We start from the raw sequence: 17,490 nt of genomic DNA on the forward strand, positions 1-17,490 counted from the left end.
CCGATGACTGTCTCTGATGCAGACTGGAAACATCCTACAAGCTGCAGTTTTGGAATTTCTCTGAACCAATTGTCTAGCCATTACAATTTATCCCTTGTCAAAGGCGTTCAAATACTTACACTTGCCCATTTTTTTCTGCTTTCAACACATCCACTTCAAGGACGACATGCTCACGTGCTGCCTAATATATCCCACCCACTTATAGATGCCATTGTAATGCGATAATCAATGTTCACTTTACCTTTCATCGGTCATAATGTTATGGTTGATCCGTGTAATCTATAAAATACAGTATGCAAAAATGCTGCCAAACTGAATATGAACAGGTTTTCAACAGAAATCCTTATTCCAGCAGCCTAATGTGAATAGAACCAGTGGAGAATGTATTTCCAGCGCTGCTCCTAATGTCTGAAAATGTTGCATACTCTGAGAGAATGATTGAAGTGCAAAGTTTGGGTTATGTATAAGACTAATCTATATTGGATACTATCTAGCCTGGCACATTCCCATTCCTGTCTTCTTTCTTGGAGTACATGGACCACCACACATGACGCTGTTGGGAAATCCAAATGATTCCAGCTGCAAACAGGGACACAAACAGTTTCATATAAATTTGGACACAGGCACAATTTTCATACTTTTGGCTCTGTATGCCACCAAGTGCAGACTTTTAGCCTTAAAGGGTCACTAAAGGAAAAAATGTTTTAGCTGAAATGACTGTTTACAGGGTATAGAGACATAATAGTTTACTGATTCCTTTTAAAAATGATTAAAAATAGATAAAAACCTATCATATAATGTGCCTTCAGATTAGTTTCGGTTTTGCTGTTGTTTGCTGGTTCTCTGATGTACAGAGAGCCACTAGAGGGCAGTCAGCCAATAGAGAGCAGTGATACTTTGTCTAAAACTCCTCAGCACCAATCCAGTTTCGTTTTACACACAGTAATCACACCTCCTTGATTAGTGACCACCGTGAGCATTCTCCCAGTACTGTGGTGATCAGTAAAGAGACAACCAGGAAGTGTCCAGAACAGAGAGGATTTACAGCAACATCAGAGCAAAAAAGAACAATGAGGACATGAAACCAGGACTGCAGTAAGGTAACGGAAGCTATTTAGCTAAAAAAAAAAAAAATCCTTTAGTGACCCTTTAATTCAAGGGGTTGAACATAAATATCAAAATACAAATTTTAGGAACTGCAACCATTTTTTTTATAAAATCCCTTCATTTTCAGGGGCTCAAGTGTAGTTGGACAAATCATAAATAAAATGTTAATTTTTTTTTATATTTTGTTGAGAACCCTTTACCGGCAATGACTACTTGAAGTATGGAACCCATGGACATTAACAATGACTGGGTTTCCTCCTTTCTGATGCTTTGCCAGGCTCTAACTGCAGCTGTCTTCAGTTGTTTTCTGTGGGCCTTTCTGCCTTTAGTTTTGCCTTTTAGCAAATTAAGTGCATGCTCAATTGGGTTGAGATCAGGTGATTGACTTGGCCACTACAAAATTCTCCTTGCCTTCAAAAGCTCCTGAGTTGCTTTTGCAGTGTGTTTTGGATCATTGTCCATCTGTACTGTGAAGTGACATTTAATCAACTTTGCTGCATTTGGCTAAATCTGGGCTGACAGTATACTGTATCTCTAAACACTGCAGAATACATCAGGCTGCTTCTGACGTCTGTCACATCATCAGTAAACATCAATGACCCAGTGCCACTTGAAGCCATGCATGCCCATGACCTCACACTGCCTTCTCCATGTTTTACAAATGATGTGTGCTTTGAATCAAGAGCTGTTTCAAATCTTCTCCGCGCTTTCTGTCATTCTGGTACAGATTAATCATAGTTTCATCCACCCAAAGAAGGCTTTTCCAGAATTGGTCTGGCTTTTTTAGATGTTTTTTGGCAAAGTCGAATCTGTCTTTTCTATTCTTCAGGCTTAGGAATGGTTTGCACCTTATGGTCAACCTTCTGTATTTGCCCTTGTGAAGTCTTCTCTTGGTTATAAACTTTGACAATGATACACCCACCTCCTGGAGAGTCCTTCACTTGTCTGGATGTTTTGAATGGGTTTTTCTTTACCATAGAGAGGATCCTGTGATCATCCACCACTGTTGTCTTCCATTAATATCCAGGCCTTTTTATGTTGCCGAACATGCCAGTGCGTTTTTCTTTCCTCAGAATGTACCAAACTGTTGATTTGGCCACTCCTATTGTTGCTGCTATCTCTCTAATGGATTTGTTTCAGCTTTTGATTTAACTGTCCAGTTACTTTTGGTCCCTTGAAAAAGGGGAGATGGCTATTCTTAAGAGCTGTAATTCCTAAACCTTCCTCCAATTGTGTGTACTTTCAGCCCATATCCATTATAGAACTATAGCTTTAATGTGTTTGGGTAAATACCGAACATTGTGCCTGTGTCCAAATGTATATGTATCTAGCTGTATGTTTATAGTTTGAGAGCATATAGGTTTCTATTGCATCCCTGCATTACATTTTTTATTTTTTTAATAAAGCAAAATTATCCTGTTAAATCATGTTAAATAGAGATTTCCATTAAAACGGTTGTCTGTGCAAATCCTGTTGCATTCCTTTTACATTTGATGTATGCGATTCTAAAAAAATAAAAATACATACGGAGGTAAATGGATATTCTGTTTTCAGTAGAACTGTTTGGGTAGTATCAAAGTTTTCCGTTCAGACTAGATGTGTGTGTAATACTGGCTGGTTTCTTAAGACACCTACTATATGATAACCTGCTAGTATAAAAGTAAGGAATAACTGTATTTTGGCCACAGTGAGTGTCTGTCTTATTGGTCACAGAAAATGAAATGTATTCTATCAATTGGCAATTGGCTTTGGAAAGCAACTTTTTCACATTAACAGAGATTACAAAAAAATCATAATGGCCTCTGGTCAAATGTTGGCATTTCAAAATCATTCAAAATACATTAAACACTGGTTCACACTGTATCGTTTTGACATGCGATTTGCCGTCCTAATCTGTGCGACGCCACATCTGCGGCACTGCACTGGCTTCAAAAAGTAGTTTCTGTACTAACTTTTGCGATTTCGGGCTGCGATTTACATTGACATCTGTGCAGAAACCCGCACAGATGTCGCTGAAATGGGGGCCGAATTTGGGACTGACATTTGGGAGTGAAATTGTGCGAGTTCAGTTGAACTCGCACAGCTTCGTTCCCGCCCCTCAGTGTGAACCTGGGCTTAAGTGGAGAACGTGTGTCCGAGGTGCGTAAATAAAGGCTGTAGCATGTTTCTGTACAGCAGATGCAGGCTATTCTGGGAAGACCCCATGGGGATTAATATGACACATTTATAATACAATTATATAGCAATTATGAAAAATTCAAAGTGCACACATATTACATATATGTTAAGCTGTCCAGGTTACAGATGCATTGTAAATATATCCGATTATAAATGTGATATAAAGAAACATTTTAAAGGGCTTATAAACTTGATATGTACAGTGAACTACATAAGCCATTCATAAACGCACATGCTTGGTGATATAAAAGTTACTGTATTCTGACTGAGCCTAAGATATGCTAAAAATGTTGTACCTTATAAACTCATGTATCCAGTTATGTGAAATTATTTAGGTCTTGCCTTGTGTCTAGTGAAAAGCTTGCATTGTATTTCCACTTTGGCAACCAAATTGGGATAACGCCTATTTATATTTGTTCCCATTCACTTAGTATAACTTTAATCTCTGCATCTTTTCAAAGCAACAGAAGCTGCTCGTAGACAACTAAAAAGGCAAATATTATTTTCCCATTACTGTATATTAAGCAGTTGCTGCATGAATGACAGCAAAGCTGGAAATACACATTAAAGCCAAAATGTACATGGTTGATCATGGACCTACTGTTGGAGTACATCAGGTCTCAACATCATCCAAATTGTATTTATTTTTTTCCATTCAATGTGGTATGGGTTTTGCCGCCTTTTTCTCTCCAATGTGAAGATTTCCTTACATTTTGTGGAAATGATGGAAGTCGGACAGAAAGTAAGATGGACTCTTTCAAATAGGGACACAGCTTTAAGTAATAAGTAAGAGCTTCTAGTCCTTCCACTCTATTAAAACAACGGTTATGGCTGTAGTTGTGCTTTAGTTAATGTAAAGATTCATAATAATGTCCAAGGAAGGTGGACCAGGGTCCTTCCTTGGGATTGCCAGATAGCTATGCTGCTGTTGCTTATGGCCCAAGTAAGTTCTTCAGACATAACTTCACAAAACATAATAGCATGTAGAAATAGTCATGTACCCTTTAGTATACTGACCATAGGAGTAAGCAGAGAAATTGGACTATTAACAACATTAGCACAGCAGCGTAGACCCCCAGGGAATAAAACCCTGCCCTACTTAGTCCAAAACTGTTTTGGGTAGGTTTACTCTTTGTTTTGTGTGTAGGTGCCCTTGATTTTGCCAAATAAGATGAAAGCCTTTTCCAATAAGTTGTAGAACCCAGAGACATCCTATCTAGTAACATCGCAGAAGCATTTTAAAATATCTAACCTAGATTCCACCATGATACTTGCTGGTGGACCACTCTGCTCTGCATGGAGGATACTTGTGTGGCCTGCATTTACTTCCTTTTTATTTTTTACTATGAAAAGTATTTAAATATGTATGTGTGTGTGTGTGCGTGCAATATCAGTGTATTCTCTGTGCAGATGTCCTTGAGAGAGTTTCAAATTTTATCTGTATATGCTACACCAAGGTTGGTGTGATCTGTCTCTCTCTGTATGTCTACTGGACCCGCTCTCTCTGCCATGTACTGGTTTTTGCTGTCTGTAAATAGTCCTCCAAGCCTTCAAAGTTTGTGGGGTCCTCCTCTGTATTACAAATTTCTACCCGTGTCCAATACACCAATCTTTATTCTTCTGTATTGTATGAAAAAAAAAAAAAAAAGTGTTCTCCTCTGGAGAACATTTATCATTACCTTAGGAAAAATCCTCTAGTGAAGTGGTTGGTAGAATTTTGACTTGTGTATATATAAATATATAAATATATTTGTTATTTTAGTCCATGCTCCTAATCCTCCAGTTCAAGTCCCTCCAGTTCTCTCCTAAGTTTTCCAAGAAGGGTAAAAAAAAGTAGAGAGAAAATGACCATGTGACATTTACAACCTGCACATTTCCTGATTGTATAATAGAATTCAATCTATTTATGTGAATTAAAGTATTTTAAAGAACGGTTTCTTGACTCTGATTTCTCATGTTCGCTTAATAGTCTCAAAAAATTAACTAAAATTTTGCTTTAAAAAAATATATATATATGATGCAACACGTGTAATTGAGTAAAATTACCTTTTCGATTCTGTCTACAGCCAACAATGATTTTCTTTATTGCCCAAAGAAGGAAAAAAATCAATTCTGTTCCTTGAAACCATGACAACGGTATTTTAAATTCAGGATGTCCCTGTGCCTGTAATTGTCTCAGTCTCTGCCAAATATATACAAAGAGCTCAATGTATAGGCATTGAATTTACCACCCCCGGTGCTGGTGTTATGTTTACTGCACTAAGAAATATATATTTGGCTTATTGTATGTAAAAAAAAAATGCTTGAAATTAAATGTTACAATTATAACACTAGGATTAATGATGGTTGAGGTGGAACCTAACCCACTGGTTTATTATTATACAGGATTTATATAGCGTCGACCGTTTACGCAGCGCTTTAGTTTAGTTTAACCTCTTCCATACAGGGCAGTTATACACACTTCCATACCAGGCCTATTCTGGCACTTCTCTCCTACATGTACAAATCATAATTTTTTTGCTAGAAAATTACGCAGAACCCCCAAACATTATATATTTTTTTTTAGCAGACACCCTAGGGAATAAAACGACGGTCATTGAAACCTTTTATCTTGCACGGTATTTGCGCAATAATTTTTCAAACGCCTTTTTTTTTGGAAAAAAATTGTTTCATGAATTAAAAAAATTAAAAAACAGTAAAGTTAGCCCAATTTTTTTGTAAAATAGGAAAGATGATGTTACACCGAGTAAATAGATACCTAACATGTCACGCTTTAAAATTGCGCACACTCATGGAATGGCGGCAAACTTCGGTACTTAAAAATCTCCATAGGCAACACTTTGAAATTTTTTACAGGTTACCAGTTTAGATTTACAGAGGAGATCTAGTGCTAGAATTGTTGCTGGCACTCTAACGCACGCGGCGATACCTCACATATGTGGTTTAAACGGCGTTTACATATGTCGGCGGGACTTGCGTGTGCGTTCGCTTCTGCGCGCAAGCTACCGGGGACAGGGGCGTTAAAAAAATAAATTTTATTTCTTTTTTTATTTTTATATATTTATTTCTTTTTTTACACTTTTTTTTTTTAATTTTTTTTTTTTTGATCACTTTTATTCCTATTACAAGGAATGTAAACATCCCTTGTAATAGGAATGTGTGTGACAGGTACTCTTTATGGAGAGATGCGGGGTCAATAAGACCCCACATCTCTCCTCCAGGCTGGAAAGCATGAAATCGGTGAAAAAAAATTCACCGATCTCATGCTTGCTGTTGCTTAGCAGCCGCAATCGCAGCTTTGTTTACTTACGGGACCCGGGCGTGACGTCATCACATCGCGCCCGGGTCCTCCGACGGTCATAGAGATGACTGGTGACCATCTGGTCACCAGTCATCTCTATGCTTCCTGCGAGCGCCGGACGATTCGTTCTCCGGGCCCCCGATGGCACGGGAGAGCCCGGAGAAGCACCGGATGGCGGCGGGAGGGGGGGGGATGTCCCCTCCCGCCGCCTGTAAGAACGATCTAGCGGCGGAACCGCCGCTATGATCAGTCTTACGTTGTGCAGAATCGCCGGCACAAGAGAAGGATATCTGAATGATGCCTCTAGCTGCAGGCATCATTCAGATATCCCCCCCACAAAGCCCAGGACGTCATATGACGTCCACTCTGAACGGCAAAGGTTCTTTGTGGACGTCATTTCACTATGGGCCGGTAGGGAAGTGGTTAAAGACCAATTCACACTATATGTAGTGACCGATGTTTTAACACATGGTAAAACGCCTGTCACCGGAGGGGCACACAGGAAACAATTGTTTCCTGTGTGTCCCGTTCACACTGCAACGCAGCTTATCGCTGCACTAACATCCAGACATGCTGCATTTTAGCGCATCGCATCGGCCCAATTGCAATGTTGGGCAAGGGGGTTAATCTGCCTACCATTGCAGGGAATGTAGTGTATGTTTTGTACACTTGAAAAAAAGCTAGTATAAAAAAGGAAGCCGTGTGATGCGCTAAATTATACCACACACTGCCCTCGAGTGCAGCGAATCGCTCCTGCAGCTTTGCGTTGCAGTGTGATGGGAATGTTTCCCAAAACATTTACATTCAAGGCATGCCATAGTGAGCTTATGTAAGCTCTCAAACAAACTGTCAAGTCATAAAATGACTGTCATAGCATGTGCAACACCATGGCAACTGCAGATCAAACAGAGCCAAGATGTCAGCTTCCTTGGCTGTAGAAGCTAGGAGGGTTTAGTTCCGCAGGACTTCCCACTTACCACTCAATTTTAAGGATGTGAGCCAGCATGGCTTAGCTTGCCAATTTTAGAGTTCAGAATCAAGCATGTATTCACCATATAGTTTGCAGGGTATATAGTGTTTTTCTCAGCAAAAGTGGTGTTTCACTTGAATGCTTTGATTTTGATGTATACATTAATAACAATGCACACATTATGGAAAGGCTAAATACTTGATCTTTTTTACTATGTGACAGGCATACTGTGATTAGAAACTTGGTAGAATTCTAAATGATCTCAAAAATCAACCCAATTTTAATAGAAGACTTTATACTGTATAATTATAAGCTCTCTTCTTAGGAACTCTGGTATGATTGGCAACCTTACATAATTGCAAACCCTCTTGGACCCCTTTCACACTGGAGAAGTTTTCAGGCGCTGTTGCGCTAAAAATATCGCCTGAAAACCGACCCTAAACAGCTGCTGCTGTCTCTTCCGTGTGAAAGCCCCGAGGACTTTCACACTGGAGCGGTGCACTAGCAGGACGGTAAAAAAAGTCCCGCTGGCCGCATCTTTGGAGCAGCGAAGGAGCGGTGTGTGTATACTGGTCCTGCCCATTGAAATCAATGGGACACCGCGGCTAAACCGCCGTCAATGCTCCTCTGCTGAGGCGCATTGCGGGGGCCTTAAAGCAGACCTTCCTTTAAAAATAGAATCTCTGCTTTCCTTGCAGTCTATTGCTGCCCAAACAAAATTGGCTGAACCAATTTTTTTTTGCGTGATGGAGGTCTGGCATCTGCTAAACTATAGTTGGTTGTAAAGGGCTATATTCAGTAACATAGTCCAGTACAATGTATGAAAAACAACCCTTTTATGTGTAAAACACTTTGTGAACTTGTTTATCAAAGTTAAAGCAAAGCTGACTACACAGATGAATTTGAACAGCATTTGAACATTTTAGTTACACAGTCTCCTTAAAGCCAAAGTGAACCCTCCTATTGTTTTCAGCCAAGGAAGCTGCCATCTTAGTCTGTTTGATCTTCTTCAACTGCACATGCGATCAGTTATGACAGTTTTGATGGTTTTATATTTTGTTTGAAAGCACAACCAATGTGACAGTTACATTCCTGGCATGCTGGAAATGTAATTGTTGTTTTTTAAAACCTAAATCGATGGGTTTAGATCCATCCGAAACCCTCCATGTATAAGGCATGGTGCCTAATGGGGCTTAAAGAAAATCTGTAAGAAATACGTATCCCTTTCCGTCATGCTGATCCAATCACTTCAGTTCTTTAAAGTGGTAGTAAACTTTTTCTGGTATTTTTATCAACTTATAATAAAGCTTACTTGAAGGTAGAATTAATAATAGATATTCCCATGAGCAGCAGCCAGTGACGTTAACCAGCGCATGTGCTCTGAAGGAACAGCATATTCATGCCACATGTTCAGAGCTTTGTGCCATGGCTGTGACTTCCACTCGCAAACCTGTAAGTCTGGGTAAATATGGAAGCCCTGCCAGCGATGACGACTCGCTGCTGGATGGCTTTGTCTTAAGGTAAGTTTCTCATAATGTGCTAGTATGCCTGAAATTGCACAAAAAAACGAATAGGGCCTGTGTTACTGGGTATTTGGGTTGTGTTCATGGGATTCATTTTAACATGAATATGAGATGCATCTGAGATCATTCGTAATTCACCGACGGGTGCCTTTTATGTGCAGTTGGCCTCCTCCAGACCTGCATTTGACCTGCTTCAAGCAGCTTTTGCATTCCTGTAGACTTATCAGAATGCAAGACCTGCTTAAAGCAAGCAAGACTATTGACAGGCCCTTATTAAAAAAAAACATACAATACATACTCTACTCTTCAACTGTTCAGCATATTGGTTGCTTTCATACAGAAATGCAGCCTGAAAGCCCAACTTGGGCATTGAAGTAGAAATTACATTTCCAAGTCTCTTGTTAACAAAAAAAAAAAAACGCTCCAGCTGCTATACTCACCCTGTATTTGTCCCTGCTCACCTAGCACAGTGGCTAAGTAGTTAGCGCATCCATCTAGCAGCACTAGGGTAATCTGTTTGAATCCCAACCCGGGCACTACCTGCCTGGAATTTGCATGTTCTCCCTGTGCCTGGGTGGGTTCCCGTCAGGTATTCTGGTTTCCTCCAACACTAAAAGACATGCTGGTAGGTTGATCCAATTAGGTCTATATTGACCTTACTATGTGTATGTATGAATGTGTGTTAGGGACCTTAGATTGTAAACTCCTTGAGGGCAGGGGCCGATATGAATGTACAATATATTGTATACACAGCACTTTGTAAATTGATGTACCTATAATAAAGAAATAATACACACAAACGATTTACTACTCAAAGGACAAATTAATTTCTTATACTTCATTGATGAGAAGCAGACACGATAGTCTTGTCCACCTAAGTATTTGAACTAGAATTACTGGTTGGCTTCAAATCTGTTTCTTCAAATGGGTGCATGGGGAAGACCCTAGAATAGATCCTAGCCCCAGACTGTTTACACGATCTCAACTTTTCTTTGAGTCAAGATTATGTCCCGCCTACTGTCACCCATAGAGACGGTTGATTGACGGATATTGTTTAAATCGTTGCTATTGACTTATTCTTTTGTATTGTGTGAACAATGACAATACTTTAACTTGTAAGGATGGTCTTTTATCCTGCTTCAGACCCATTATTCTTTTTTTTTCTGACCTAAGCCTGTAACTACTGTTTCTCATCTTCTGAATGCCAATCTCTGTCCTGCAAATACATAAGTATAAGGTAAGAAGTGCTATATATAATAAGATGTGAGCATCTTTTATAAATACCCTCCCTCTTGTTGTTTTTTTAGTAAGACTCAACTGGTCCTAAAACTGAAAACTCCTCGATTGAAACTTGTGTTATCAAGTGCTAGTAACAAATCACCATCTTATTACCAGGCCAAGCTGATTTATTATGTGTATTTATTATTTAAAGCTGAACTTTCTGGGATAAGCAAATATTGTCTATATACAATGTGTATTCTTACTTGAATTTCATGGATTTTCTGTATTTCTTGCAGATCTGTGTTGTAATCCAGCATAAAACTTATGCAGGAGCTCCCTGCATTAAGACTAGTTCCTGGTACTCTGTAAATGAGTGGTCTTGTATCCGCCCCCTCCTGTAGTTTTCTGCAGACAGCCTGTCGTGAGTGGAACTGCTGAGTCCCTCACACAGCTCTGCTCTCTGCTCAGGCCATGTGTAGCACAGTGATTAAGGTAATAACTGGGTTTGCATAAAGACATTTCGCATACATAGTATACATTTTATTTCTAATGGGGCTAAATAAAAAAAGATTGTGCTTGGAGTTCAGTTTTTAAAATATATTTCATTCTAAAGGTGTGAAAGGGTAAGATATGCAGTGTAGGGATCACTATCTGCATAAGGCAAAACTGTACTTTACTCACACTTCTCTTCCGTTCTGCAGCTGTCAAAGGATGGTCAGCCTATATATGAAATGAATATCTGAAGCTAAGGTCTAGAACAAACTTTTATAGTTTGTCTACACGCAACTTTTTTATTTGTTAGTTTTGCGTAGCTCCACACCTACTATAGATGCTGGTTGTAGAACACCAATATCGGGGTCATGTTAAAGGGTGACATTCATAAAGAGCTAGCCAATTGGTAGGGCTGGACGAACGTGCAAAGGTTTTTTAGCGGTTTTAGCTGAAGTTTGTATTTTAAGGCAGATAAATGGACAACAGCTTAGAGTTTTTAGAAAATATGTAGGTTTCCATAGCCATAATGTCTCCTTAAAATAAAAAAAAAAGCCAGATCCTACAGTGGCATGTGGATTTTTTTAAAGCCCAATTCCAAGGAGTTTTATTTATTTTTGAGACTCAAAGTAGTAGTAACCCTCTTCACACTTCAGTACTGCAGTCTGTCACTCTCTGACCAAAGCCATAGGTTGTCTTTCATGTGCACTGATGTGCAGTGTCCTTCCAGGACCCACCCCTGAGGGAAAGCATTAACCTGCCCTAGGTGGAGGAGAGGGAAGCAGTGACTGCACCCTGGTCATGCTGTCCTCTAATACAGACCTTGTTGTTTTCATTTCAGTATTCCCTTAATATGTACCGTATGTAATGTCAGGCCAGACAGGTTTTTGTAATTGTAGCTGAAGGAGGAGTCGGTGAGGAATTTGTATTCTGTGATTATTGGTTTACAAAAATCAAAGCTCTGGTAACCCTGCCCTATTATGGCTAGTTTTGAAAACTATACTAGTAACATTCTTAAGGTAAACTGATGTCTTTTGCCACAATATTTAAACTCCCTAAAAACTATTGGTAAAGCAGTGCAAAGAGAAATATGGAAAGTAAAATAGAGGCAAATTCAAATTTCCATTATTATTAGTAGTAGTAATAACAAGGTCTGATTTGTTAACTTAGGCCATTTATGTTTTTGGGTTTTCTATGTATTTAATGATTTTCTGTTTACTCTAGGTTTGCTTCAAGGTCCACATGCTTTCCCACTGGGGAATGATGGAGCACCTGGTGTTGGAGCTGCCCCTCTATCTACTGATAACTCTGATATTTTAGAGTTGAAGGCTGAGTGTCCATCAAAGGGTCCATCCAGTTGCAGTTCTTTTCATAGCAGTGAAGAAGAAGGTACAGACCATGAGACTGACCTGTTGGATTGCAGCGGCTCAAGACCACTTCTAATGGAATCAGATGAAGAAGAAGGTTCTAAAAAGACCAGGGAAACGGCATATGTAAAACCCCCAGAAGAAGAACTTCATTCTAACCAGATGTCCCATGTTTTTAAACTTTCAGACAGGATGAACCAGGTCTCTGCAGCAGGCTATAATGAAGTCGATGTATTTTCCACAGCTCCATTCAGGAGTTCCAGGGTATCACAGGATGATTCGGATATATTTACTAATGCTCCATTTGTGGCCAAGCCCAATACTGTTTTAAGCCAGGCAGAGGAACCTGATGTTTTCCTTAGAGCTCCTTTTACAAGAAAAATAAGCGTTGAAGAGACAGATCCCACTGCCATATCTCAAGCTCATGCATCTCTCAAAGGGCTCGATATGGCATCAGTTGGTAATTCCACATTCCGAAACACAGACTTGATGTTGGGCGGCACTGCCATGAAGACTTCATACACTACTGGAAACCTGTATGCACATTCCAGCAGAAGCATTGAGTCATCCGAGGACCCACCGAGTGCAGATAATCACAGAATCCCCAACCAAGAGGCAGCCCAGGAGATAGTGTTTGGGACTGTGGTTACAAAGCCATTCCGCCCTCAGTCTTTGTCCAAATATTCCCGTCACTACAGCCCTCAAGAATTGCAGCCTGTTGAAGCACAGCCCATTGCTGCTTATAAAGTTGTATCTCATGTTGCAAAAGCCTCTGTGGCTGGATCAGTTCCCATCAACCCAGTGACTTACAGAACTTCAGACATCTCAAGTGCAGATCCATTTGGCTCGGCTCCCTTTCCTGCCAAAGCTGGAAGACAAAATCCATAAAATATATGATTTATCTAGTTTATGCTTTGTATCTTAGAATTCCCCAAACACTTATACCCGATATTGCAATGCACTTCTTATTAATGCATTAATCCTTTTTTTGTTACATCACATTCTTGTTTTTCTTTTCAAAGAAGGAACCTTACTGTAGTGCATCAGTTACCTCTACAGATTTCCATAAACCAGTAGAATTTTGTTGGAAAATAGAACAAAATTTCGAGAAACAAACATTTTCTAACAGTTAATGTGGTCAAATTGACGTTTTCTATCATAGTCACAAGAAAATTCAAACGAAATCCTAACTGTAAATCTTTTTTTTTTTTCGGGGGGGGGGGGGGAGACAAAGTGTAATGCATGTATTCAAGTACAAAAGAAACATGTTTAATATATATGGGATTCCATTGACGTAGCAGGTCAAATTTGTAAAGGTTTTATAATAAAATTAATTAACTTGGAAATGGCCATATTAAATGCTTTGAAAAACAATTTCCGTACGAACGTTAAAACAAAATTCTACTGGTGTGTGGCTGATTTAATTTGATTACAAGAATGAGCCCTATTGTTACTAAAACTTACACGATCCGTGGTTTCTTCTGAACGAGTAGCCTTTATTTTATTGGCTGCACGCCTACATGTGTAAACTACTTTTGACCTGGGTGTATTTTCACATATTTGGTAGCAAAAGGAACCCCATTGGATTGCAGCTGAAATTAAAATGATTCCTAAAGTTTATTTGAATAAGCACTATAAAAATATTTAAGTAGATTATAACTCCAACTGCATCACCTTTGAGTCTTTACCTACTTTTGGTAGCCTTCTGATTTCATGACGGTATGTATGGTTTGTTCTACTGTCATTCAAATTATTTTAGTGTTGTGTAGAAAAGTTGCTGCACTTAACTGTGAGACCAACATGGTGCTTGGTGACCACATAAGTGTTTATGCACCCAGGCTTCTACTTCTAGTTTTCCCACTTTCTCTATTACCTGGCACAGCTGAGGCAACCATTTTAAAAGCATTGTGAGGTCTGGGGTAGGCATACCACGGTGGCTGATGGTACAGAGGTGGGCTTTGCCCCTAAATTGGCATTGATTCTGGGAGTTGGACAATGGCATCCTCGAGTGCTAGATGGAGAGCCTTGGCTGTGACAGATTTCACACAGGTTCCCTTTAATCCATCATTGATGGGTGTAATGGGTTAATGCATTAATGACCTTTTTTTGAGTTGTTTTTTTTTTGTCCAATATTAAAATTTGTGTTTTAGTTCAGTTTGTTCTAAATCCTTAGAAATTGAGGTGCCTTATTTATAGAGATGAACAATCTTGTCCTGCCGTGCATTGTCTGGTATTAAATTCTTCAGTTCCTATACAAATCTCTCTCTAAAAAAAAGTCTTTAATAATAACATTTGTAGGTTATAATAGATGTGGTTTACCAGCTTTAGCAAACGTGAGGACTGATCTTTCATCTCAGCCTTAGCTTTTTTTTTTACTTTAATCTTTATTATATATTTTCTTTTTAGTTCTTTATTTTCTCTGCCAGTTTCAAAGTGTTCTCTCTAATTCATTCTAAGCACCTTTTTAAATGTTCACTTATCTCTCTGTAGACTCAACAATGCAAGTTAATTCATTTATATACACTACTGATATTGTGAAAAGGAAAGTACAGCTCTGCTTAAATATTTTTTATTTATTTTTTCTGAGGTTGCCACTAGTTTTCATCCCTCCTTGGTTCCTTAGAGCTCTCTAGCAGGCTTGCCTGCACCCTTGATATGCCTATGGCTATTTAGTGTTTCGTCTGGGATCTTCTGAAGTTTATATATTCCTATGGATATTCCATTAGAGGCCACATGATAGCCTATTTTGTGTGCCCCCTAGTGGATTCCTCATAGGAATATACAAAACGGTGATATCCTCAGCTTATATTGTCTATCCATGCAGGTGATGGAATACGATTTTCATGTCTATGAAAATCAAGGCAGAAGAATCTGATGTCATCATTAGAGCTACTCTCTCAAGGAAAATAAATGTTACAGACCAATAGCCTGCTGCCACATTCTAAGTGCATACATCTCCTAATACCGCGTACACACGATCAGTTTTTCCAACTTTATCATTAAAACGACGGTGCCCACACACCATTGTTTTAAAAAAATGCTCTAGCAAAGCGCGGTGACGTACAACACGTACAACGGCACTATAAAGGGGAAGTTCCATGCGGATGACGCCACCCTTGGGGCTGCTTTAGCTGATTCTGTGTTAGTAAAAGATGATTTGCGCTTTTCTGTCTGTTACAGCGTGATGAATGTGCTTACTCCATTACGAATGGTAGTTTTACCAGAACGAGCGCTCCCGTCTCATAACTTGCTTATGAGCATGCGCAGGTTTTTAACGTCGTTTTAGCCCACACGCGATCATTTTTTACAACCTGAAAAATGACATTGTTTAAAACGTTGTTAAAAAATGCAGCATGTTCGAAAAAAAAATGTCGTTTTTCAGAACCCGAAAAATGATGTGAAGCCCACACACAATCATTTTAAATTACATTTTTTTTAAATAATGTTTTTTTCATGCCGAAAAATGATCGTGTGTACGCGGCATTAAAGGTCTGCACATGACATTATGGACCAAACCCAGGCTCACTCTACCTTTTTGAAATAATCATTAAAAAAAAAAATAATCTTGCCCAGAAATATGGGGCCTATGTATATAAAAATATTTAAGAATTTCCTTCATTGCCCAAGCAACCGATCAGATGCTTTCATTATTTTTTCAAAGCAATGTGACAGATGGGATGTAGTTGCTACATGCAAAAGTCCCTTTAAGGCATTTTCTTTTACTAATAATTAGAAAATCATGGTGACAGCTTGATTGCTACAGGGAAAAACACACACACACACACAATTTCTTTTAAGATGCTTTTTAGATGCAAACGTTATTTTGTTCTTGAGTCATCGTGATGGATCACGGCACGTCATTGTGAACACCCCCAATTAATTGTCCTTTGCGAGTTTAGTTTGCCGTTATCAAAGGTTGGCTACAATAAATCATAACCTCCAATTGGAAATATCCTTTCACTTCAACCTGCTATAAACTGGTGAAATGTGAAATCTGATTTAGCTTTTATGGGTTATGAGTTTGGCATTTTATCAGTGCTTTTGTGGTGCTGTATTAACCTGACAGTCAGTGTAGGAGATTTAGTTATCTGTACACTGCCATATAACCTAAGTCACTGTATCATGAGAAAAGTATGAGGTTTGCCATTGTTGACCTCACTTTTAATAATGCTGGTTCCTTTTAGCTTCAGTACTTTCTGCTTCTCTGACCTGGAACAAGTACAGTATAGAAGTATAAGGAATTCTGATGACTTTGAGGTCTTATTCCTGTAGTCATCCCCCAACTATGATAAAATTAAAAAATAAAGAGCTTGTACTGATGTGTGGTAGCCCTTACCGCTTTGACCCACAACTAAAATACAGGTGCCGCTCAGGGCTCCACCAGGTTCTCTTGCATGACAGACCTCTAGTAGTGCCAACTGGGACAGAGCCCATCCCAGCTCAAAACATCCAGTAGGGAAAAGGTCCTAAAAATAAAACTGAAAACCCTGTAAAGAAGTCTGACAGCCTCCGCTCGGGCTCCAACCAGGCGACACCCCCCACCAACACATTTCACTCTACCCCCAGGGCTCAATCATGGGTCCTTGCTGCTTTTCTGAAAAGCGGACTATGTTTTAACCTTCAAAATATCAACCCACCATGCCGCAACCACGTGTATTGTACATGGATGCAGGGGCTTTACAGGATGGCCACTGTCATGTGCTAATTTTCTCCGGTGATACTGTCTGAACATGACTTGGCGCTTAATTTATGCATGTATCAAGCCCTGAGTGGCTTCATCTCCTTGTTCAGGTTGGCAGTTGATGCGTAAAAAAAAAACTTTTACCGCCCCCTGGTCGCACCTCTGAGCCCAGTGGGAGGTGAGAATTTAGGAAAATGCACACCAAAGCAGCATAAAACACCGATCTGTGTTTGAACAGCTGCAGAGCTGTGGTTCTCAACTTCAGTCCTTAAGAACCCCCAACAAGCTATGTTTTGGACATTTCTTTTAGATAAAATATCTGTCCAAAATAACAAGCCATTGACTCTGATTTAAAGCACCTGTGCAAGATAAAGGAAAACCTGCAAACACGGACTGTTGGGGGGGGGGGGGTAATTGAGGACTGAGGTTGAGAACCACTGGTGTAGAGAACAACACTTTTCCTGAGGTTTCCTTCTCTCCCCCATTCCCTCTCTCATCTGTACTACAGACATAAAAAGGCACTTGTCATGAAATTGGCTGCTCTATAAAGCTTTTAATAGGCAACAATTTGTCCAGAATATAACACACACATTAGCCTGCATATCGCTGTTGCCCTCAGAGCATGGCAGAGAATCCAATGGCATACCAGTCAC

At 39.5% G+C, this 17,490-nt stretch overlaps 1 protein-coding gene across 7 annotated transcripts in view; it reads left to right on the forward strand.

Moving 5' to 3' along the window:
- AAK1 (AP2 associated kinase 1) overlaps nucleotides 1-14,410 on the forward strand; it is a 182,138-nt gene extending 167,728 nt beyond the window's left edge. For all 7 annotated transcript variants that reach the window (XM_040345885.1, XM_040345887.1, XM_040345888.1 and 4 more), the window contains one exon: nucleotides 12,014-14,410. In XM_040345885.1, coding sequence (XP_040201819.1) covers nucleotides 12,014-13,044 — 1,031 coding nt within the window. In that variant the 3' untranslated portion in view covers nucleotides 13,045-14,410. The remainder of the gene's footprint in view (nucleotides 1-12,013) is intronic.
- Nucleotides 14,411-17,490: the final 3,080 nt, after the last annotated feature.

The sequence above is a fragment of the Rana temporaria genome, chromosome 3 (genome assembly GCF_905171775.1).
Source record: "Rana temporaria chromosome 3, aRanTem1.1, whole genome shotgun sequence".
In the NCBI taxonomy this organism is placed as follows: domain Eukaryota; kingdom Metazoa; phylum Chordata; class Amphibia; order Anura; family Ranidae; genus Rana; species Rana temporaria.